This window comes from Meles meles, chromosome 6 (genome assembly GCF_922984935.1).
Source record: "Meles meles chromosome 6, mMelMel3.1 paternal haplotype, whole genome shotgun sequence".
NCBI classification, from domain to species: Eukaryota; Metazoa; Chordata; class Mammalia; order Carnivora; family Mustelidae; genus Meles; species Meles meles.
This window is the reverse complement of record NC_060071.1, coordinates 85,063,871-85,087,559: the sequence shown is the minus strand read 5'-3', so window position 1 is coordinate 85,087,559 and position 23,689 is coordinate 85,063,871. Positions and strand designations below refer to the sequence as shown.

The following is a 23,689-nucleotide window of genomic DNA, read 5'->3' as shown; positions in this document are numbered from 1 at the left end:
ACCATGACCTGAGCTGAAGGCAGAGGCTTTAACCCACTGAGCCACCCAGGCACCCCCTGGGCTTTTTTTAGGTTTTAAAAAATTATTATTTTAACAGATCTCCAAACTCATGATCTCAAGATCAAGAGCCCCATGCTCTGCGGACTGAGCCAGCCAGGAGCCCCCAGAACTTGAAATCTTAAATAAGTCTACTAAAGGATGCACTAGGGCAAACTTTCTCTATAGAAGCAGAGCCTCAGGAGTCTTCAGGCCACATTTCAGCCCAGTGGGTAAAGGAGAATGTGAAGAGGGTGCAAGAACTTATGCACAGCAGATGAATGATTTAGGTCACTGACACGCCCGGCCCCAAGGGTCTGCCCCACCTGACACCAACTGCAACACCGAGTTGCCACTTAGTAGAAGCATTTTCAAGCCAGAATTTCTGTCCTAATTTCTTGTACTTGGGTCATTCCTCTCTCCCTTTCTTCCTTTCTTCTTCCTTCCTTCCTCCTTCCTTTCTTCTTCCTTCCTTCCTCCTTCCTTTCTTCCTCCCTCCCTTCTTTCCTGCCCCCCTCCCTCCCTCTCTCTCTTTCTTTAGATTTATTTATTTATTCTAGAGAGAGCATGAGTGCCAGGGGAGCGGCAGAGTGAGAGAGAGATGGGAAGCAGACTCCCTGCTGAGTGCAGAGCCCAGTGCAATGTGGGACTCAGGGCTGGATCCCAGAAAGCTGACATCATGACCTGAGCCGAAACTAAGAGTCAGACACTTAACCAACTGAGCCACCCAGGCATCCCAGGTCATTTCTTTTTAAATGCCATCTGTCTTGTTCTGTGATGTCAGTCTTACTAGCAGTAGAATAAGCCCCTTCTAACCACTTGCATATAAATGGTTCATTTTATTTCTCAAAGTTTAATCATGTGGACTCTGGAAAGCTGCTCCATTCTTAGAACGCTTCAGGGGAGTGAAGCTTCTGGAGAAAAAGAGGGCAAGTAAAGGGCTTCTTGGGAATTCTACAAGGTTTTGCCTTCCATCTTCCTGGGGCTGCACCAAAGCCAAGCCTTAAAGCACATCTATTCCATGTGGGTGGACAAGGGAGGCTTTCTGAAGCCTGAGCAAACACAAAGATAGGTGTTGTGAGTGTTGGGAGAACCAGCTCTAGGATACAATTCTATCAGCTGCCTGTTTTCAGACTTTCAAGGCTGAAGGAAGCTTTCCTGGCCAAGCAGCCCTGACCCATGTTAGCTGCTCAGCAATGCTTCAGTCATGCTCCAAGGGCGGTGATGTGGAGCATCTCTGGCCCTACTCAGAGGGGGCAGGAAACTGAGGCTGCACCTCTAAAAGGCTTCCATCTTACTGTTACGAAATTGGTGTGGAGAGGTCCTTCCCAGACATGTGATAGTTAGAAAGAACTATGTATGAGGCAGAGTAAAGGCGTGGGTTTTAATTGGATTGTTTTCAGATGGCTAAGGGTGGAAACCTCTTAAGAATGTTAATAGGAGAGAGGGTACCCCATAGCCTACCTGCCCGGCTACCTGCTTCACTTTTAGGCCACTGGAGGTCCAGGTGAAACTATGCTTTGAGCAAAGGCTTACACTTCCAGCTCTGGGCAGATTCAGTTCCCTTCTCTAAATGGTGCAAAATTCCTAATCTGTCAGGTGGATACACCTAAGTAATTCCGAAGGACAGTAAATATGCAAATTAGTCAGAGGTACACCTGAAACTAACATAGTTTGTTAATTGTACTTCAATTAAAAAAAAATTGAGTTAGAAAAAAAAATAAAGAGGAAGGGAAGGCAAAAATGAAACTAAGTAAAATAAAGGGAGAAGGTACAAACTGTGTGCCTTGGTGTGGAAATTAAATTTGAATAAGAAAGCGGGAGCTCAGGACACCTGAATGGCTCAATTTGAAGAGCATGGGACTCCTCTTGTGAGTTTGAGTCCCACGCTGGAGATTACTTAAAAATAAAACCTAAAAAAAAGAATGCTAGAGATCATGATTTGGACCTATGCTATAGACCAGAGGGCTCTAAAGACAAGTCCATCTCTACTTCTAATAAACATTTAATCAATATGTAAGATACATCAATACAACTAGTTCAGCTATAATACATACCCTGTTATATCTGCTTCACTTTAATTCTCTGAACTTCTAGACTAGTTAGAGTCTCTTTTCCTGTTCCAGGTGTAAGGTAACTCAGCTCAGTTACCTAGAGTCATGGCAACATCAAATATTAAGGCTGAGAGGGTGTTAAAGCTCTTCTAGCCCAATCCTATTATTTTGAGATGAAGGGTTTATGCGTCTTGTCCAACACCTACAGTTTGTGGCAGGTTCAAAAGCAGAATTTGGGTTTTTGTACTCCTGGTGAAGTGTCTAACAGCTTTTCTTACCTTCCTGATGACTTTTTAAGTCCAAAGGCATTTTTCTTATTCCCCTGTACAAGAAGAGGAGATATATTCTGAATTGCTTTAAAAGGTTTAGTTAAAATGGAATATAACATGCTAAATAAAAAGACCCCTTGGACGTCCTAGGTCAAAGGGATCATAGATTTAGGTCATTCACCACTAGAGGGCACTCAGATTTTCCCACTTAATTTAAAGAGGCTGCCAGATACAGCCTGGAAATGGAGTTTATCAATGTGATGACATTTTCTATCAAGAGTAAAAGCTAAATGGCCCTTTCCCCCAGATATACTGATGTCTAATGTATATATATGTCTATAGAAACCTGTTATAATTAATATATTTGTTATATTTGTTACTATTTTAGACTTAAGCCAGATGTTTTCACAAAGGACTCTCATTATTGCTTTCAAGCAGATTTTTGAAGTAAAAATTAACTTAAAAGTCAACTTGCCTCCAGAGCACTCATGAAAAACCCAGAGGCCCCTGCCAAAATCCACAGGCGTACAGTATTTGAAGCAAAAACTGTTTGGGGCGGGGTGTGGGGGGGACCTTGCATACTTTGATTTCAAAGGGTTAAGAAAGGGCGCCTGGGTGGCTCAGTGGGTTGAGTCTCTGCCTTCGGCTCAGGTCATGATCTCGGGGTCCTGGGATCGAGTCCCACATCAGGCTCTCTGCTCCGCGGGGAGGCTGCTTCCTCCTCTCTCTCTCTGCCTGCCTCTCTGCCTACTTGTGATCTCTCTGTCAAATAAATAAAATCTGTTTTTAAAAAATAAATAAATAAAAGGGTTAAGAAAGAAAAATAGAGCTTTCTCTGTTACAAAAGTAAATGTATACAAGCCAGGCAATTATTTAACCCTCTAGTTTATCATCCCCGAAGGCTTTATTCTGATGATGTGAGAGACTTCTGGAGATTTAGACCTGGAGCCATGAAAATCCATCCTCTCTAAGAGGACCAAGGACTTTCTAGCTGTGTTACTCAAATTCTGTAAAGGTCTATTCTATATACTTAAAAGAAGTTACATTGTTAGACCAGTTATTATCAAATACGACCACAGCATTGCCCTGTCTGAAACATATAAGAATCATCTTTGTAAAAAAGGGCAAAGGGTGAAAAAAAGAAAAGGGTGTTTCTGCAAAGCTCCCGCACCTCTGACTGTTGATGGATAATTAGCATTCTGGATTCTGGATTCTGCTGCATCCTTTTCTTGGCCCGTGGCACTTACCTGATCGGGACTAGCCTGTGCTTTGCCAAGTACTGAGAAAAACCTGGCTCACAGCTTTGAAAAAGGATACATCTAGTTCACTCTGGAAAAGAGAAAAAAGTACAAGGATGAGAATAAGACACTGGGCCACATGTGCTTAGCAGAGCTAGCAGATGCTCTGGCCGCAAGCTTGGGAGCAGGTCAGGGAGACGGCTCTGGCCATACAAGGCTGAGCAGGAAGGTTCTGAGTCAAGGACTGTGCTATCTATCTATCTATCTATTTATTTATGAGAGAGAGAGCACATGCACACATGTGTACACATGAGTGGGGGAGGGGCAGAGGGAGAGAGGCTCAAGCAGACTGCACTGAGTGTGGAGCCCGATATGGACTTGATCTCATGACCCTGAGATCACGACCTGAGCCAAAACCATGAGTCAGATGCTTAATCCACTGTGCCACCCAGGCACCCCCGGACGGTGCTTCTTAAAAAAAAAAAAAAAAGGTTGTGGTCTGGGGGAATTTTGCCAACCAGAACAATTCATTCTTCAAACACAGGGGGAATAGACCACCTCAGCCTTTACAGATGATAGCTCACTTGATACGTGTATCAATAACCTTAATAATATGCATGCCCTTTGAATCCACCAATTACTTCTATAAGTTTATCCTGAGGAAATAATTAGGTAACAGCACAACAATGTGTGATAGGATGTTCAGGGTAATGTTTATAGAAGCAAATCACTGAAAACAAGCTACAAATCTATCAAGGGGGGGAGCTACTTAAATCAATTATTGCAGATCCACTAATGAATCTATAGGTATGTAAGTACTACCCTGTTAAGTAAAAAAGCAAGTTATAACATGGCATATACAGTATTATCCCAAGGATATATGTACATGTAGAGATATATGCAGACATAGTTGGATATAGACAGATACATGAAGTCTAAAAAGAAATAAACATAATAGAATGTGTCGGTAAGTCATGGGCTTACTCATGATCTTTTCCCCTTTCTTTTTGCTTATCTGTGTTTTTAATTGTTTTCAATGGTCAGAGATGTTTACAGCACAAAAAAAAACATGGAGAAATAGTAAACAGAGTTAAATTCATATCTGAAAGGACTCAAGATTTGTCAAGTGAAGCAGTGATGACCCCGTCCATAGCAGCCGTCCTCTCTTGCAAAATGGCCCCCAGGGAAGCTAACTGGGTTGGCTTTTGTTTTGAAATGTGATCTCGAGATGCTTCTTGCAGCCCAGACAGCATGAGACTGATCTCCAAATTTAAGATTTGGAAACTAAGATTAAAAATAGTCTCAGAAAGAATGTTTAAAACTCACTAACCCCAAAATAAGTCTTAGATGACAAGGCATCCTCTGAGTAGGACAGATTCTATTTTCTTGCCCATAGTACTCTCTTCCCTCCTCTTGTCTCTTCTTTTTGCTACTGTCATCCTAAATGGAGTCATCTCACAGTACTGTTGGAGTCCTGTGTGGTCACCAGTTTAAATTAAATTCTAATCTTTATTTCTGTGGTTTATGTGGTCACTGACTCTCTCCCCAGAATTACAGCAAGAATTCAGCAACCAGATATTTATTTTCAGTCACCAAATAATAATTTTAAAAACCTTAGCGCTGGTAATGCTTGTACTCACTCATGATTATCTCAGGTTTAAAATATTGCTTTTTGGGGGGCGCCTGGGTGGCTCAGCGGGTTAAAGCCTCTGCCTTCAGCTCAGGTCATGATCCCAGTGTCCTGGGATCGAGCCCCGCATCGGGCTCTATGCTTAGCTGGGAGCCTGCTTCCTCCTCTCTCTCTCTGCCTGCCTCTCTGCCTACTTGTAATCTTTATCTGTCAAATAAATAAATCTTTAAAAAAATATATTGCTTTTTTGGGAAATGGTATTTTTCTTGATAGGTATTCCCTTAAAATGGCTAATCATGGCCAGCTCTGAATCACAGACCCTGACTTGCAAACCAGTCTGTCTTAAGAGAGCGGTCCCTGTGATTAAGCAGGAGCCAGAGCTGTACTGTCTAATACGGTGACCACCAGCATCATTTGGTGAATCGAATGAATTGAGATTAAATTCCTCATTTGCTCCTTTATACTGATCAGATTTCCAGTTTTGAAAAAACCACATGTAGCTAGTGCCTACTGCACTGGATGTTACAGGTACAGAACATTTCTGCGGTGACAGAACACTGTACTGGACAGTGCTGACTTATGGTACTCTCTCCAAGCCATCAATACAAAGATGGAGTTTAAAGCCAGCCTTACTGTCCCCTGGCCCCTCAAGGCCAGTCTCTGGAATGGCCTGACTGCCCCCGCTTCCAGCTTCAGAGGGCACTAATTCCATCCTAGCGAGATACACAACCATCTCTCAGGTCACAGGACAGCTTCTTAGTTTTCCTCATGCATTAAATAGTGGGTCTCTGATCTAAGCACGCATCCAAATCATCCACAAGGTTTGTTAAAACACAGACTGCTGAACCTCCACTCAGACTTTCTGATCCAGTAGTCTTGGGTGGGCCCACAATTTCGATTTTTAACAAGTTCCCAGGTGATGTTTATATTGCTGGTCCAGGAACCACACTTGGAGAAGCATTGCACTAAAGCAATGAAGACCTGCTAGTGGATGGTCCCATGCAGAAGGAGTGTGCCAAACTTTACTTTACTTCATGTATTAGGACTTAGGCTGAAGATATAACTTCTTTTTTTTTTTCTCCAAAGATTTTATTTATTTATTTGACAGAGAGAAAGCGGGAGAGAGTACAAGCAGAAGGAGTGGCAGAGAGAAAGGGAGAGCAGGCTTCCCTCTGAGGAGGGAGCCCGATGTGGGGTTCAATCCTAATACCCCCGGATCATGACCTGAGCCAAAGGTAGACGCTTAAACGAGTGAGCCACCCAGGCGCCCTTCAAGATACAACATCTTAACATGAGTTTTGTCCTTAGTAGACTTCAGTGCACTCAATATTACTAATGATAGACCAGATTCCACTCACTGTCTCAGGAAAAAGCAACTTGAAATAGTTTCCTCCTAATCCTTTTATTTAAAAGCAAAATAACAACAACAAAAAAAATCCTTTTTATTTAAAAGCAAAACAAAAGAACCAAGACAACTTTGAAAACTCAGTTTGTGCCACTACTACCTCTCAAGAATGTCTAACCAAGGCTCAGGAAGGCCTATGGGAACAGAGTAAAACATCTTCACTGATTCTTTTTTAAAAGAATATTGGAGGGGCGCCTGGGTGGCTCAGTGGGTCAAAGCCTCTGCCTTTGGCTCAGGTCATGATCCTAGGGTCCTGGGATCGAGCCCCGAGTTGGCCTCTATGCTCAGTGGAGAGCCTGCTTCCTCCTCTCTCTCTGCCTGCCTCTCTGCCTACTTGTGATCTCTGTCTGTCAAATAAATAAATAAAATCTAAAAAAAAAAAAAAAAACAAAACCAAAAAACTATCATGATTCAAAGAACACTGTCAGGAAAGTGAAAATTTCTCCCGCTGAATGAGAGAAAATATTTTCAAATCATATCTGATAGATATTTGTACTTGTATTCAATTAGTTCAATCAAAGATATTTTTCTACTCAATCAATTCAAATATACCTGTATTCAGAATATATAAAGAACTCTTATAACTCAACAATAAATAAATAATGCAACTGAAAAAAATGGACAAAGGATTTGAAAAGACATTTCTCCAAAGAAGATACACAAATGGCCAATAAACACATGAAAAGATGCTCAATATTTATTATCCATTAATGAAATGCAAATCAAAACCACCACTGGCATCTGTACTACTTCATACCCACTAGAATGGCTATAACCAGAAAGACAGATAATAAAAAGTTTTGCCAAGAACATGGAGATTAGAACCCTCAAATACTACTGATGAGAACTGGTATCACGCAGCCACTTTGGAAAAACAGTTCGGTAGTGCATCAAAGTGTTAAGCATGGCGTTACCACATCACCTAGCAGTTCTACTCCTAGGTATATTATACCCAAGAAAACAAAATATGATGCCACACAAGAATGTTTATACAAACGTTCCAAGCTGCCTTATTCATGTGCTCGCTTCGGCAGCCCATATACCAAGCTGCCTTATTCATAATAGCCAAAAGGTATCACTAACCCAAATGTCCATCAACTAATGAAAAAGTAAACAACATGTGGTATCACCACTTAGCAGAATATAATTTGGCAATAAAATTATTGCCGAATAATTGGCTGGCCCGCCTGCCGTTCCCGCCCCAGGCCCAGCTTCTGCACCGGCACGTTATGGTCCAACAATCCGAACCTGAGGACGCCTGCGGCCGCCCCGGGACATCATGCCTCATCTCCCGGCCGCCGCAGCCCCCTGACGCGGTCTCCAGGTGAGGAGACGCGAGTGCGTCCTATCAAGCGGGAACCATCTCACGTGCTGCGGCAGAGCCGTCAGTTCAGGGAAAAGAACCACCTGGGGCGGAAAGTTCTCGCCTTTGCGGGTGGCTCTCCTTACGCGTGTGCCGCTGGTGGCCGCGGGGAACCCCGCTGTTCCCGGTCCCTCATGTAAGCCGCTCCGTGAGCAGGCCCGCGCGGCTCTCCGTGTCCCTGTGAAGGCACGTGGCGCACGGCCTGGGCCAACGACTCCCACCGCCCACAGCTCAGGGTGCTGTGAATGGGTCGTGCTTCCCTACGGGACTGCTGAGAACGGCTTTGCACCCCGAGCTCCCCTGTCCCTCCGTTTCTCAAAAATGACTTTCCCCCTAGGATGGGTGGAGAGGGCAGGAGCTCCGTCTGCCTTGCACCGTGTCACCGTGGGCCTCAGGGGGTCATGGGGCCGGATCTATTGCAGCCCCGCCCTGCGACTGGCGGGCCTCCCGGGCCCGGAGGCACAGCTGCCCCCCAACGCCCGGGGGGAGAGTGCCTCCTGCGCTCCCATTGCCTGGGTTGGTTGGAAGTGTCTTTTTAGAGTTTGAACTATTAATGGGGGAGTCATTCTGCTGTCTTTCCCTCAGAAGGGCTAAAATGTCTCCGTATTTCTTTCTAGATTTAAGTAAACATCTATCTGGGTCAGTTTCGTCTTCTCCCTGCCTCCTGATCATGGCCAGCTCAGACCCCTTTTTCTAACAGATATTTTAAAGAGTCCCTTATTGTCCAGAAATGAAATTCGGAGATGATATAGCTACCCCACCCCCATTCTTGTCCATCTAGAACCTCAGAAAGTGGCTTTACTGTGGCTCCTGACTGGCTCAGTTGGTAGATCCTATGACTTTTGATCTCAGGGTCATGAGTTCCAGCCCCACATTGGGTGTAAAGATTACTTAAAAAATTAAAAATCTTAAGGGGGGGGCAAGAATGGGACTTTATTTGGGACTAGGGTCTTTGCAGATGTAATTAGTTAAGGATTTCAAGACAAGGTCAGCTTGGATTTAGGGTGGGCCTGCAATCCAATGACAGGTGTCCTCGAAGAAGAGGAGAAACACAATAGAGGCCATGGGTGGACAGGCAGAGGTTGTAGGGATACGGCCGCAGGCCTGGGAACACGGGCCCCTAAGAACTCCTGGAGCCTTCGGAGGAAGTGTGGCCCAGCATCACCTTGAGCCTCTAGAACTGAGAGAGGATAAACTTCTGTCATGTAAGCCCCTGGTTTGTGGTCATCTGTTACAGTGGCCATAGGACATTGACACAGCCAGGAAATAAACTCAAGGTGGGAAGCACTGCTCTAAATGCATGCTCACCAGCTGCTCTCATGGGCCTCCGAATGTGGATGTTATAGACAAGCCTGTTTTACAGAGCAGCCACTGGGCTCAGAGATGCTGGATGACCTGCCCAGGGCATATAGCCAGGAAGAGGGACTCTGGGTTCCCACCTGGGGTCTGTCTGACCCCTGTTCTGCCTGCAGATTTCACCAGTGGTACAGGAGGAGGTGATGAGGGCCATTCTTGCCCTCTGAGCCTCAGCTTCTTCCCTACTTGTAGGGTGCTTGCAGGCACCTTCCATTGGCTGGTGCCGATCCCCTCTTCTCTTTCCACTCTGGCTTCTGCAGAACCGGGGCTGGTCTTCTCTCTGTGCTGATGAAGTCACTGCTCTGGGCACTTAGTAGTAACCAAGACACAGACCTGAGTGGAGAGGCCAGGCCTCCCGGTCTGGGATGGCATGGGCCTGTATGGAGTGGGGTCCTCAGGGCCCCAGGCCCACCAAGGAGGCTCTGCGGGGGCTCTGGCTCCTGTCCAGACCAGGCTCAGGCTGGCATGTCCTTCTGGTGTTTGTGTGACACGGCGGAACTGACCCTAACCTGGGGACTGCGTCTGACCAGATCTGAGGGTTTGCAGGTTTCCTGAGTTCTGCTCTGGGCAGCTCTCTGCTTCCAGGGTCCTGCTCCTAACCCCTTCCATACCTGTGTCATTCTGAAGGAAAACAGTGCTAATCTCTGAAATAAGTGTTGGGATCTCTGGTGGAGTTTGGTTTTGTCCAGAACAGTGGTTTCCCCAGAACCCTATTCACATTTTACCCATTGTATTTGGGTGTCCAGCACATGCCTGCTCTGTCCCCTGGTTGCCCTGGTTGCCCTCCTTGCCCAGGCCTCAGGCCCCAGGCCCCAGGAGAAGGGTGGCAGGCTCTCCTCTCACCTGCAGCAGCTTTCTCAAGCACCCTCTCTGGGCCAGGGTCCTGCTTTCACTCCTTTCTGGCTGTCTTCTCCACTCCCCCCAACCCCAACTGTTTTTATTATGAAAGTTGTCAAACATTCAACATTTCAAACAAAAATTTCTCCCCCTCCCCGTTCCCCTCTCCCCTCCCCTCTCCTTTTTCTCCTGTCCTCCCCCTCCCCCTTCTTCTTACCCTTTCCCTCTCCTTTCCTTCTCTCCTTCCCTCTCCTCTCCCTCCTCCTTCCTGGCCTAATAACCAATTCAAAGAAAGCTGCAGACATCATGAAAAAAAAAAAAAAGGAAAGAAGTACTGACACATGCTATAACATGGATGAATCTTGAAAATATTATGCTAAGTAAAAAAATAAAGTCATAAAAGACCACATATTGTACAAGTCTATATAAATAAAAAATCTAGAACAGGCAAGCCTATAGAACAAAAAGCAAATTGGTGATTACCCAGAGCCTGGAGCAAAGGAGCCAGATCATTGGGAGGGAAATGCTAATAGCAATGGTATTTGTTTGGGGTTATAAAATATTCTGCTGTTGGGGTGCCTGGGTGGCTCAGTGGATTAAGCCACTGCCTTCGGCTCAGGTCAGGATCTCAGGGTCCTGGGATCGAGCCCCACATCGGGCTCTCTGCTCAGCAGGGAGCCTGCTTCCTCCTCTCTCTCTGCCTGCCTCTCTGCCTACTTGTGATCTCTCTCTCTGTCAAATAAATAAAATAAAAAATCTAAAAAAAAAAAATTCTGCTGTTAGGGTTCTTTTGTTTTTATAAGTTTTCTTTAAAAATACTTGTGTACTAATGTTACATGATGAGTGATTAACTTTAAAAAGAGAACCATGGTAAGAATAAAATTATTAATGGTAGAATAAGCATCTTCTCTAATATATTAACTCAAAGTACTTAAGGATACAGTGATTTCGTGGTGGTTATGAAATATTCTAAAATTGACTTTGCTGATGGCTGCACAGGTGTGTAAGTTTTAAAACCTGTATATATTAGATGGGTGAGTTTGGGGGTACGTAAATTCAGTTTCAGTACAGCTGGCGTTTTTGGTTTTGTTTTGTTTTTTAAAAAGGGGGCTGTTGGGAGGCCCCTTGGTTGAGCGTTCTACTCTTGGTTTTGGCTTGGGTCATGATTTCAGGGTCAGGAGATTGAGCCCCATGACAGGCTCCACTCTCGGGGGAGTCTGCTTGAGATTCTCTCCCTCCCCCTCTGCCCCTCTCCCCACTCCTGCATCCACACCCTCTCTCTGTCTCAGATAAATAAATCTTTAAGAAGGGGGCTGTAGGAAAGGAACTCATGTATACCTTAAGGGGAGGTGGTTTTGGTCATCAAAGCAAACGTGTGGATGGAAACAATTCCTAAACTAAAAAGGTTCCTAGTGCCTTAGGAAGGGAGACAGAAAAAAAGAAAGATGAAAAGTAAGTTAAATACAAAGTCTCTTGATTACAAGAAAGACATAAGAGGTTCTTAGGCTTGTAGAACTGGTTCTTTATAAAGATCTAAGGCACACAGTGTTTTGTAACACTTTGGATGAACCAGAAGGAAAGGTAAAGAAAAGGTGGGATCATCTGAGTTTTAACTTTTACACATTAAAGCTCTGTATGAACACAGATTCTTGATATAGACCCATTTCTGGGAAACTGGCTGGAGGACAAAAATCATTTTTTAGTCATTAGACTTACCACTCGGCTGAAGTACTCATCTAACACTTCCACAAAATTATGGATGAATTCATAAATGGCCATCTCGTTCTGAAATAAAAAAGGAAGGGCACAATTAGTTTTAGTATGGCCTGTATGTAATTAGACTCTGACAAATATTCAGAATAGTTCTAGGACTCACTTGTTTGAAAGAAGCTTACCAACAGAGAGAGAATCGAAAATCTTAACCTCTAGGATTTTAAGTCCCCAGTGAACATAACTGTACTGAAACCAGATCGAGTCTAGTGTTTAGGGTTTTGAGCTCTGCTCCCTGACTTTATCATCAACTGGCTGAAACAATGTTTTTGGTTCTTCATGCCACCATTTTCCACTTGGGAAGATGGGAAACTACCTCCAGGTTTGGTTCATGGATAAAAAACAATCAACTGAAATTCTGAGGTATCTTAAATCTGAAATGCCTTTTCATGGATTCAATAGCCATAGATAGGTTCTATTGATCAGGGACTGATGTTTCTGGAAAGGTGAACTAAATCTGAGGAAATTCAGTAATAACACAATCATATTTATAGTTTGCTCTGGCTTCTGATCTGTCAGCCTATATTTAATGCCACATCTGACTGGCCTCTACCCCGTCTCAGTTGCCCCACTGAGCCACACAGAACAAGAGCAAGAACCTGGTATTGCCTAGGGTCGGGGAAAGCATTCTGTGGTTTTGTGTTTACCCACAAGCTGCTCATCTAATTCAAGAAAAATCCCAGATATTTTTCTTCCACACAGCTTTCCCTGTCCTTGATAGAAACCAAGATCCTTTTAAGATTCAAGATAATTCTTAGATAGGCAAGTAGGGAAGAAAATGTCAATTTAAGGAGGAATAAAAGTCTGCCTGTCAGGGTGCTTGGGTGGCTCAGTTGGTTAAGTGTCTGTCTTTGGCTTGGGTCATGATCCCAGGGTCCTAGGATCGAGTCCCAAGTCAGGCTTCTTGCTTGGTGGGGAGCCTGCTTCCTTCTCTCTCTCTGTTGCTCCCCCTGCTTGTGCTCTCTCTCTCTGTCAGATAAATATAATCTTTTTTTTTATGATTTTATTTATTTATTTGACAGAGAGAGAAATCACACATAGGCAGAGCAGCAGGCAGAGAGAGAGGGGGAAGCAGGCTCCCCGCCAAGCAGAGAGCTTGATGTGGGGCTCGATCCCAGGACACTGGGATCATGACCTGAGCCAAAGGCAGAGGCTTAACCCACTAAGCCACCCAGGCACCCCTAAATAGAATCTTTAAAAAAAAATTTTTTTAATCAGACTGTCATTCCTAATTTTCTTGCATTCTCCATAGGCTCCTCTATTATCTTACCTCAGTGTCATTAACTCCAACCACAATGAATAGAGCTGCATACTGTCGATATATCAGCTTAAAATCCTTAAATTCAATGAAAGAGCACTAGAAATAAAACACAATTAGATATTAATTCCTATGGTTGGTACGGATTTCTTCAAAATGGCTTGCATAATTTCTAGGTTCTGATTTTAGTACTGGTTAACACTGTCCTAGAAATATACAATATTAAAATGTTACACACTTTTGGTTGGTTGCCTATTGGTTGCCTCCTCACAATATTCGTGGGACTACTTGGAAGCATCTCTAGTGGGAGGCAGAGAAGGGTCTAGGAAAAAAGGCTTGGAGCATCCCCGTGGGCTCCCACCTGTATTCCTTCTCATTCCTTTGCTTCGCTCTGTGTGGAAATCAGCCGGCAAAGGTACTGAATAATTTTAAATTGCCTCCAACATGAAAAGATGCCAACATGACAAAGAAGATTTTCTTCTTTTCATCTCCCCTAGGCTCTTCAGGAAGCAATTAGAGATTTAGTTTTGTACTATTTAACAGCAAATGAATAGCCAAATATATACAGCATACACACATGCAAAAAGAATCCTGATTTCTTTTTCCTAGACCCATGAAAAGAATCCATGTAGACTCTTATAAATTATTTAAAGTTTTGGCTTTTGTGGGGCAGATGCTAGACAAAATCTCCCATCATAAACATTGCTTCTTATGAATTAATAACAAGTTTACCACCATGGGCTGGTGGTTAGAACAACTCCCTTCCCATTATCTTTCCCATAACCATTGTACAAAGGGTATTGGGAAGGCACCGGGTAGATAGGAATTGGATAGCAGCCTAAGGCACAGTGCTGCCCTTCCTTTGGACTTCTGGGTGTGCTTGACCAAATGTGACTGCACATGAACTCTATGGCTATCTGCACTGGGATAACTGCTCCTGGGCGCCCAGATGCATCTGGAGATGAAGCTGTAAGTTTTGTGTGTGTGTGTGTGTATGTGTGTGTTTAAGATTTTATTTATTTATTTGATAGAGAAATCACAAGTAGGCAGAGAGGCAGGCAGAGAGGAAGGAAGAGGCAGGCTCTCTGTGGAGCAGGGAGCCCGATGTGGGGCTCGATTCCAGGACCCTGAGATCATGACCTGAGCTGAAGGCAGAGGCTTAACCCACTGAGCCACCCAGGCGCCCCTGAAGCTGTAGGTTTTAATTGTGAAATTTCTTCCATGGTTAAGGCACTTAACTATCTATAAAATGGAGGGATTTGAGGCTCTTATTTAAAATTAGGATAAGAAATTAGGTAAGAAATGCAGGATGACTCTGCAGCTTTTGGCTCACTGTAGAGCCAGTGTGATCTCTGCTCAGTTAGATATTTCAAGGAAACACAACCTATTTTTTTTTTTTTAAGATTTTATTTATTTAACACAGATAGAGAGCACACAAGCATGGGAAGCAGCAGAGGGAGAAGCACGATATGGGGCTTGATCCCAGGACCCTGGGATCATGACCTGAGCTGAAGGCAGAGGCTTAACTGACTGAGCCACCCAGGTGCCTGAAACACAAGCTATCTGAAAGAACTGAAGAACATTTTTCAAAGCCTCTCAGGAGTTTGGAAAAAAAAAAAAAGTAACAAAGCACCTTTGTGGATAAAATAAAAAACTAAGCTGAGATTGTTCAGTACCTAATAATCCCAAAGCCCACTGGGTTCCTTTTAAAATCTAGAATAATTCAGGGGGCACCTGGGAGGCTCAGTCAGTTAAGTGTTTGCCTTTGGCTCAGGTCATGATCCCAGGGTCCTGGGATTGAGCACCACATGGGGCTCCCTGGTCGGGGAGGTGGGGGGTGGGGGGGTTTGCCCCTCCCTCTCCCTCTGCCCCTCCCCCTTAGCTCATTCTCTCTCTCTCTCTCTCTCTCCCTCTCCCTCTCTCGCTTTCTCTCTCTCTCAATAAATAAAATCTTTAAAAAAATAATTCGGAATGCTTCAAAAATATCTAACAATATATTCGTTCCAAAGCATATATTTCAAAAAGTAATGTATGCATGAAGACGGTGTTTGAAACTGTGCAGTGCCTGCATTCTGCAGAAAGATTCAAGGGGAATGCTTCTAGAGTTTATCTTTAAAGTATGTGTCTAACATGAAAAAGTGCTCCACATCACTCGGCATCAGGGAAATACAAATCAAAACCACAATGAGATATCACCTCACACCAGTCAGAATGGCTAAAATTAACAAGTCAGAAAATGACAGATGCTGGTGAGGATGCGGAGAAAGGGGAACCCTCCTACACTGTTGGTGGGAATGCAAGCTGGTGCAACCACTCTGGAAAATAGCATGGAGGTTCCTCAAAATGTTGAAAATAGAACTACCCTATGACCCAGCAATTTGCACTACTGGGTATTTACCCTAAAGATACAAACGTAGTGATCCGAAGGGGCACGTGCACCTGAATGTTTATAGCAGCAATGTATACAATAGCCAAACTATGGAAAGAACCTAGATGTCCATCAACAGATGAATGGATAAAGAAGATATGGTCTATATATACAATGGAATACTATGCAGCCATCAAAAGAAATGAAATCTTGCCATTTGTGACAACGTGGATGGAACTAGAGGGTATCATGCTTAGTGAAATAAGTCAATCGGTGAAAGACAACTATCATATGATCTCCCTGATATGAGGACGTGGAGATGCAACATGGGGGGTTAGGGAGATAGGAGAAGAATAAATGAAACAAGATGGGATTGGGAGGGAGACAAACCATAAGTGACTCTCAATCTCACAAAACAAACTGAGGGTTGCTGGGGGTGGGGGATTTGGAGAGGGGGAGGGGGTTATGGACATTGGGGAGGGTATGTGCTATGCTGAGTGCTGTGACGTGTGTAAACATGGCGATTCACAGACCTGTACCCCTGGGGATAAAAATACATTTTATGTTTATTAAAAAAAAAAAAAAGTATGTGTCTATTAGCATAGCCCTTTAATAGTTTCCCTTTCCCTTTGACAACTGCATGAAGCAATATGTGCCACGGCTGGCCCAAATAGTAATTCAAAGAGGACTCTGAGATGTTGAGACTGGAAAATCAATTCAGAAGCCAAGGGAAACACAGTTCCAACATGTAACTTCTGAGCACTGATGTACCTTAATATTTTAAGACCTAGCAGTGGTTCCCACAGGCGGCCTTTCTACGTATGCTATGAAATGGAGAACTGGCAAAATTAATGGGTAATTTAAACAAGCTTTCTGATTTCACTGCAGTTTATTCAGTGATTTCCAATAGATTCAAAGTTCAGGACCCGGATTAAGGACGTCTCCAATTAAACCTCTTTGTAAAAATAAACTCAGTTCCTAAACTTCCTATTTGTTATTATTTTTTTTTATTTTAAAGATTTTATTTATTCATTTGACAGAGAGAAATCACAAGAGAGGCAGGCAGAGAGAGAGGAAGGGAAGCAGGCTCTCCGCTGAGCAGAGAGCCCGACGTGGGACTCGACCCCAGGATCCTGAGATCATGTCCCGAGCCAAAGGCAGCGGCTCAACCCACTGAGCCACCCAGGCGCCCTATTTGTTATTATTTTAATAATTTTGTTTAACCTCCATTTTGACAGAATGGGTAGATTTGTTGTGTCATAAGAATTTTTAACTTGCACTTACCCCATCTACATCATAAAACAAGACAAGTTCAAATAAAATTTGTTTTTTTTTTTAACCACTAGTTGTCGGATTATGTGGGTGTTAAGTTTATAAGATGATAAGCAGAAAAAAGTATGGTCTACATGAGAATCATGCCAGTATCCCTGGCACAAAATGTATCTCAAGTGCTTACCTCTATACCAATCATCTGACCTTCATCTCTTGGCTTAAAGAGAGCTACCTGCTGGGAACACCCCTCGGAGTTATAAGGGCTAAATTCATATGGAAAAAAAAGAAGGCATGTCTATTAGCTGAAATAAATTTGAGACAAATATCCGGACTTGAATAGAGGACTCAAGGCTTTTCCTGGTTTTCCTTGTTTGTGTTTTCCTTAAGGGGATGTAAAAGAGAGCTATGCTTCAGTCTTCATTTCACTTCATTTGTTATTTTCCCTAATAGCTGTTGAAAGAATGTAGTTCAAAGAAAATGATGGCCCTTGAGACTCGGTAATAACAGATCTGCCCTTGCCAAGTTGAATGCGGAGATAAAAGAGAACCAGAAACTTACTTGTTCATTGGATCGGGAGAGACAGCTCTTTATGACTTCCGTTTCCAGAAATGTACGCTTATCGATCTCCACATGTTCATAGTATTTAGAAAGTCGGGTCTGTCCTTGTTTATTCACCATGAGGAAAAATTTTATCATTTTTTTTTTTTCTGGGTGGTATTTTTCCAGATAGTTCTAAAGTTATGTCAAGGGGTGGCTGTAATTAGAACCTGAAAGGTGAAGGAACAACAAAAAGTTAAGATCAAATATCTCAAAGAATAATATTAGACGTATTCTCTAGATGAACCAGGAGTAAATAAAATGTGATCTGATAATACTGGTCTTCGCTCCTATAAATTAAATGAGGTTTTAATAAATAAGTAAACATAGTGGTGCCTGGGTGGCTCAGTTGCTTAAGCTCTGCCTTTGGCTCAGGTCATGATCCCAGAGTCTTGAGATGAAGACGTGGGCCACCTAGGTACCCTCTTTCAAAACATTTTTGAATTTCCCCAATACTTCTGCTACTTGTATTTGTTCAATAGATTCATCAGTTTTGTTGGGTACCAACTATGTGTCAAGTACCAAGAGAATACAAAGATAAAGAAGTGATTTTTTTTCAATGTTTAGAACATTTTATTAAAGCAAAAGTTGTTGGAATTAAGTGAAATACAAAAACATAATAAATATTTACAAAAACATTGATAACACTGCTCAAGTTACACACATATAAAAATGCAGAAAGGTCTTGAAGAGTTTATAAGGTGAGGGCACCTGAACTTTATTTTATGGACAGGAGAGACAAGCTCTACAGTGAAGTTTTCTTTCTTCAGTGCTGGAAGCCGTAGTAGTAATCTCCACTATTTGCTAAAGCCCCCCACCAAGGCTCTCTAACATATCCTATGGAAGGTCCTCTACCAAGCAATTTTATATTCCTTAATTCCCACAATTCTCTGAGGCAGCTATGTGTGTTATCCCCACTCTAAAGCCAATCAAATTGAAGTTCAGGGATGGAAGGATCCCCAAAGTCTCTAGATTACTTGTGTCAGAAATAAGAGGCAGCTCAGAAGCCAGGCACATGCCTGGATCCATGACACCACCTCATTTGTCCTCATCACTCCCAAGGGTCCATGCTTGCAATTTTATTTCTAACTTGGCTATAATGAAACTCGTGTTGGGTCCTCCTACACTTGCTATAGATTTTGAAATGATCAGGGCAAGAGAGCACAATACTGACCAATGGCCAGTGCTTCTTTCATCAGGAGCATCGGAGCTGCCTCCCTGACTCCCCTGACAGTATCATATTCACATTTTGTAGTAGCTGTGAAAATTAAGTGCAAAATACCAAGGTTAATAATAGTTCTTTTTTTTTTAAGATTTTATTTATTTATTTATTTGTCAGAGAGAGAGAGAGAGAGAGAGAGACAGAGAGAGAGCTCACAAGCAGGCAGAGTGGCAGGTAGAGGCGGAGAGAGAAGCAGTCTCCCTGCCCAGCAAGGAGCCCCATAAGGGACTTGATTCCAGGACCCTGGGACCACTACCGGAGCTGAAGGCAGCAGCCCAACAGGACTGAGTCACCCAGGCGTCCTGTTAATAATAGTTCTTAAATTAACTTTTTTTTTATTTTTTAAGATTTTATTTATTTGACAGAGAGAATGACAGTGAGAGAGGGAACACAAGAAGGGGGAGTGGGAGAGGGAGAAGCAGGCCTTCCGCTGAGCAGGGAGCCGGATATGGGGCTCATCCCAGGATCATGACCTGAGCCAAAGGCAGGCGCTTAACCGACTGAGCCACCCAGGCACCCCTCTTAAATGAACTTTTATTTATTTATTTTTTTAAAGATTTTATTCATTTATTTGACAAAAGAGATCACAAGTAGGCAAAGAGGCAGGCAGAGAGAGAGAGAGAGGAGGAAGCAGGCTCCCTGCCAAGCAGAGAGCCTGATGCGGGGCTTGATCCCAGGACCCTGGGATCATGACCGGAGCCGAAGGCAGAGGCCTTAAACCACTGAGCCACCCAGGTGCCCCTTAAATGAACTTTTAAAATTTGGAATAATTTTACAGAAAAGTTGCAGCAGGTTACAGGATAATTCTTGGACTACATTTTATATTATTCGTTGCCCCCCCCCCCCCCAGCTCATCTCTTATTTCCTAAACCAGATCAGACAGGTGGTTATCTCACAATAATGCCAAACACAAAGAGCTAGAAAGAGCCAGGCCCAGTCTGGCAAAGCCTGGGCTGCCATGTTCACTGAGGGCACAGGGCAGGATGTTCTGTAGACCAGCTCCGCGGGGGACATGGCAGCTGTGCCATGGTGGGGGCGGCCAGTAGTCGGTCATTCACTCCTTCTTCCAGGAAGATAAGTTCACGACTGTAGGTGGGATTGCAACATACTCTGTTTAGTCATTTGGTATTAAGTGCTGCTTTTATTCTCACAAATTACTGCCAATAAATTATGGCTGGAGACCAGTAAATTAAGTTACCATCCATTCTTTTATTGCCGTTTAGCAAAGTTATTTTAAAAGAATCTTCATGAAATTTAGAAATTACAATCCTATACTCTGGATTCCAACTGCCAGCTAGAAGAAAGCTACTGTCTTGGGGACCTGGGTGGCTTTAGTCGGTTGAATGTCTAGACGACTTCTGGTTTCGGCTCAAGTCAGGATCTCAGGGTCCTGGGATCCAGCCCTGTGAGGGGCCCCCTGCTCAGCAGGGAGTCTGCTAGTCTCCTTTCCCTCTGTCCCTCCCCCTACTCTTTCTCTCTCCCTCTCTTTTTTTTTTTTTTAAATAAAAAGATAACATCTCGGGGCTGCCTAGGTGGCTCAGTCGTTAAGCATCTGCCTTTGGCTCAGCTCATGATCCTGGGGTCCTCGGATCGAGCCCCATATCGGGCTACCTGCTCGGCTGGAAGCCTGCTTCTCCCTCTCCCCCCCACCCCCCGCTTGTGTTCCCTCTCTCGCTGTGTCTTTCTCTGTCAAATAAATAAATAATCTTTAAAAAAAAATAATTTAAAAAAAAAAAAAGATAACATCTCAATGGTACTCATGTCCAAACCTTTGCCTTTAAATGTCTGGCTGTGTTAAGTTTACGGTAAAATGAGATGTAAAATGATCCCATTGAGATGTTACACCAAAGGATCAAATTGGTTTCTACCTTCACAAGCACAGCATTCCTTCCCACTGACTTCAGGAACAAGGATGACAAACAAGGGCGTGTTGAATTGATACTCATTAGGATGCAAGCCTTAAAAATAGTAGCTGAAGGCATCTAAAGGCTCGTATACATCATCTTTTTTTTTTTTTTGCATGCTCATAAACAATTACACAATTTATAACTGTAGGATTACACAGTGGTAATAAAGTAGACAAGTAAGACTGTAAACTCCATTATAAAATACACAAAGCCGAAATATACAACGTGGAGACTCAGAGACAAGTACATGTTTGAGAACAGAAGATGAATGCTTTAAGCATCTCTCCTGGTTACTAATCATCAGGGAGGAGAGAAATCAAATAATTATGAAACTGAGGTAGGGCAATAAGGAAAGAATATGCCTAGACAAGTGCTGGGAGTGGCCAGGAAGCAGGTATGAACTTCCTCTGTTTATAAAACTCTTTGTATTCAACAACACACAGGCTGGGGAAGATGTTTTGATTGCCAGGACTTAGGGGATTCCACACCCAAGAGCCTGTGTGAATCGAGGACAGATAAAGAAGGGAAATTTCACTGAGGAAAGCCTTACACGAAGGATGCCAGGATGCCTAAAGGCCAAGATGATATAGTCATAGTAGAATATGAGCAGATCAATATCCCAAGACCCTTTATGACACAAACTGAATGCCTAGAGAAAAGAGAGACTGGAACAATTGAAATGCATGCTGAATTGGGTACAGTTTTCATATTTCTGATGGTGTATTCTGAGACTGTCATCCAGAGATGACAAATAAATTGTAACTTGGGTGCCAACTGTGACTAACTGTATTTGCTGCTTTGAGCACTTGTTTGGAAGGATTCTGCAACTGTTTAGGTTCAAAAGGATGCCATGAATGATGAGTATGTCAGCTGCAGGTTAGGAAGCAGGGTGTGGCAACATATGCATCTTATATCTGTCAGCCATGATGTGCACTCCCTTCATTTTGCAGATGGGAAAATGGATAATCTGAGATGTAGAGTGAAGTCTTGAATTCTGGTCCCCTGACTCATAATCTGATGCCGTCTTTAATCTGTCACAGTGCCTCTTTGCCTTGCTCAGTGTATTAGTGTCATTAGAGGTTCATTTAACCTTACTAAGCATCAACTTCAGGTGGCTGAATTTGATTACATACTAAGCTCCCCTACAAAACCAGTGATTTTTACTTTTTTTGGTGACACTTTTATTGTGACCCAGCATACACGTACATACATATCTGATTCGGTTATATATGATGTTCACCAAATAATACCTATCCATTCTGTGTGTATTGTACTCTAGTGATTTTTGGGACATTTTATAAAAAATGTAGGTGTGAGGTGTTTGGGTTACATAGATAAATGTATTATTTATTTTTTAAAGATTTTGTTTATTTATTTGACACACGAGAGAGAGAGAGAGAGAGAGAGAGTGAAAGAGGGAACACAAGCAGGGGGAGTAGGAGAGGGAGAAGCAGGCTTCCTGCAGAATGGGGAGCCCAATGCAGGGCTTGATCCCAGGACCCTGGGATCATGACCTGAGCCAAAAGCAGATGCTTAACAGACAGAGCCCCAACACACAAAATACACATACTATCAACATGATGTATCACTGTTGAACCTGATCTTGGTATCTGGCTGAGACAGTTTTGTTGGGTTTCTGTAATATAAAGTTATCCTTTCCACACCATACTCTTTGGAGGGAAGTCATTATATGTAGCCCACATTTAAGGGTTGGGAAGTTATGTTCCATCTCCTTGAAGAAAAACTACCTATGTAAATTGTTTGGAATTCTACTGCACAGGAGATCTGTCTACTGTACCCTATTATTTATTTACTCAATCACTTATTTATATCAGTAGGGACTCACAGATATTTTATTTTATACTTAGGGTTATAATATAATATGATCCACAGATTTTAAATTTCAGGATCCACTAAAGAACTGTGGCCCAATGTTTGAAAAACACTATATTAGAACATGAACTTGTGGGTAGGGTTCATATCTTATTTCAGATCTTTGCACAGTGCCTAGTGTAAGAGATTATCCAATAAATGTTTGTTGAACGAATGAAATAATGAAGACTTTTTAAAAGTAATAACTTCCCCTTAAAAAGAAAATCACATCAGTATTCAAACAAAGCAGACACATAAAGTACTCTGGTACCCCAACTCCTGCCCCCAAACCTGTCAGTCTCCTGAAAGATATAAACCAATGTTTTTAAGTTTGGTGCATATTCCACTAGACTTTCTATAAATTTACATATAAATATGCATGCATGTGTAGTAACTTTATTTCTTAAACCTAAATGTGATCGAACTCTAAAATGCCAAGTGACTAGCCTGGCGGTTATTCTCTTCTGGAACCTTTGAATGAACCAGGTACGCTCACAAAGCCCTGGCAGGAGCCTATAAAAGGGCACTGAAGAGAGACGTCTTGGAACTCATCAGGAGCACTTCCTGTTGACTCAGTCTAGTCCAGGCTTTCCTGGTCTTTGCCCCCTTGATCCAGGGCCTTGGCTTCCATTCTTTCTCTGGCCTTAGTTCTTAATGAGATGGCTTGGATTTCTGCAATCTTCCAGGACTTGACCTTTGGTATTTGCCCTCTGGCTGTAACCGGGGAAGTCTCTGGCACTCAGTCTTTGCTGGTTAACTGGGAGTAGCAATTACTTTACAGAGTGGTAGTGGAAGATCAAATGAGGTAAATGATGTAACTCTCGTAAAACATTTAACACACTGACTTCTTTCATTTCCTTTCTTATTGTATATTAAACTAGAAAGGAATGCTGGTAAGATTATAAGGAAACAGATAGGTGTATATGTATACATTGCGAGTAGTCCCTTAAATTGTTACAAATTTTTTTACAGTGTAACTTGATAGAATTTAACCAAAAAAAAAATCATGAAAATGATTCTACCGTCAAGCATTTCGGATTTGGTAATCTATCCTAAGGTATAAGTTTAAATCCACAGGCATGAAAAAATTTATAATAGTGAAAAATGAAACAAGCTGATATTATAAACTGAGAACCAAGTGTTAAATGAACACCAACTTGATATTTTCTAACCATTAAAATAACCATGCAAGGGACCATGAGACTCTTAAGCATAGGAAACGAACTGAGGGTTGC

General features: G+C 42.8%; 1 protein-coding gene across 2 annotated transcripts in view; it reads right to left on the bottom strand.

Annotated features, from left to right (window-relative positions):
- AP4S1 (adaptor related protein complex 4 subunit sigma 1) overlaps window positions 1–23,689 on the bottom strand; it is a 54,116-nt gene that overhangs the window by 9,705 nt on the left and 20,722 nt on the right. Inside the window, exons 2-5 of one of the 2 annotated variants that reach the window (XM_046008910.1) lie at window positions 17,415–17,623; window positions 13,229–13,315; window positions 11,905–11,973; window positions 3,607–3,688 (exon numbers count right to left, since the gene is read on the bottom strand). In XM_046008910.1, coding sequence (XP_045864866.1) covers window positions 3,617–3,688; window positions 11,905–11,973; window positions 13,229–13,315; window positions 17,415–17,552 — 366 coding nt within the window. In that variant the 5' untranslated portion in view covers window positions 17,553–17,623 and the 3' untranslated portion in view covers window positions 3,607–3,616. The remainder of the gene's footprint in view (window positions 1–3,606; window positions 3,689–11,904; window positions 11,974–13,228; window positions 13,316–17,414; window positions 17,624–23,689) is intronic. The other variant, XM_046008909.1, reaches the window with a different exon arrangement.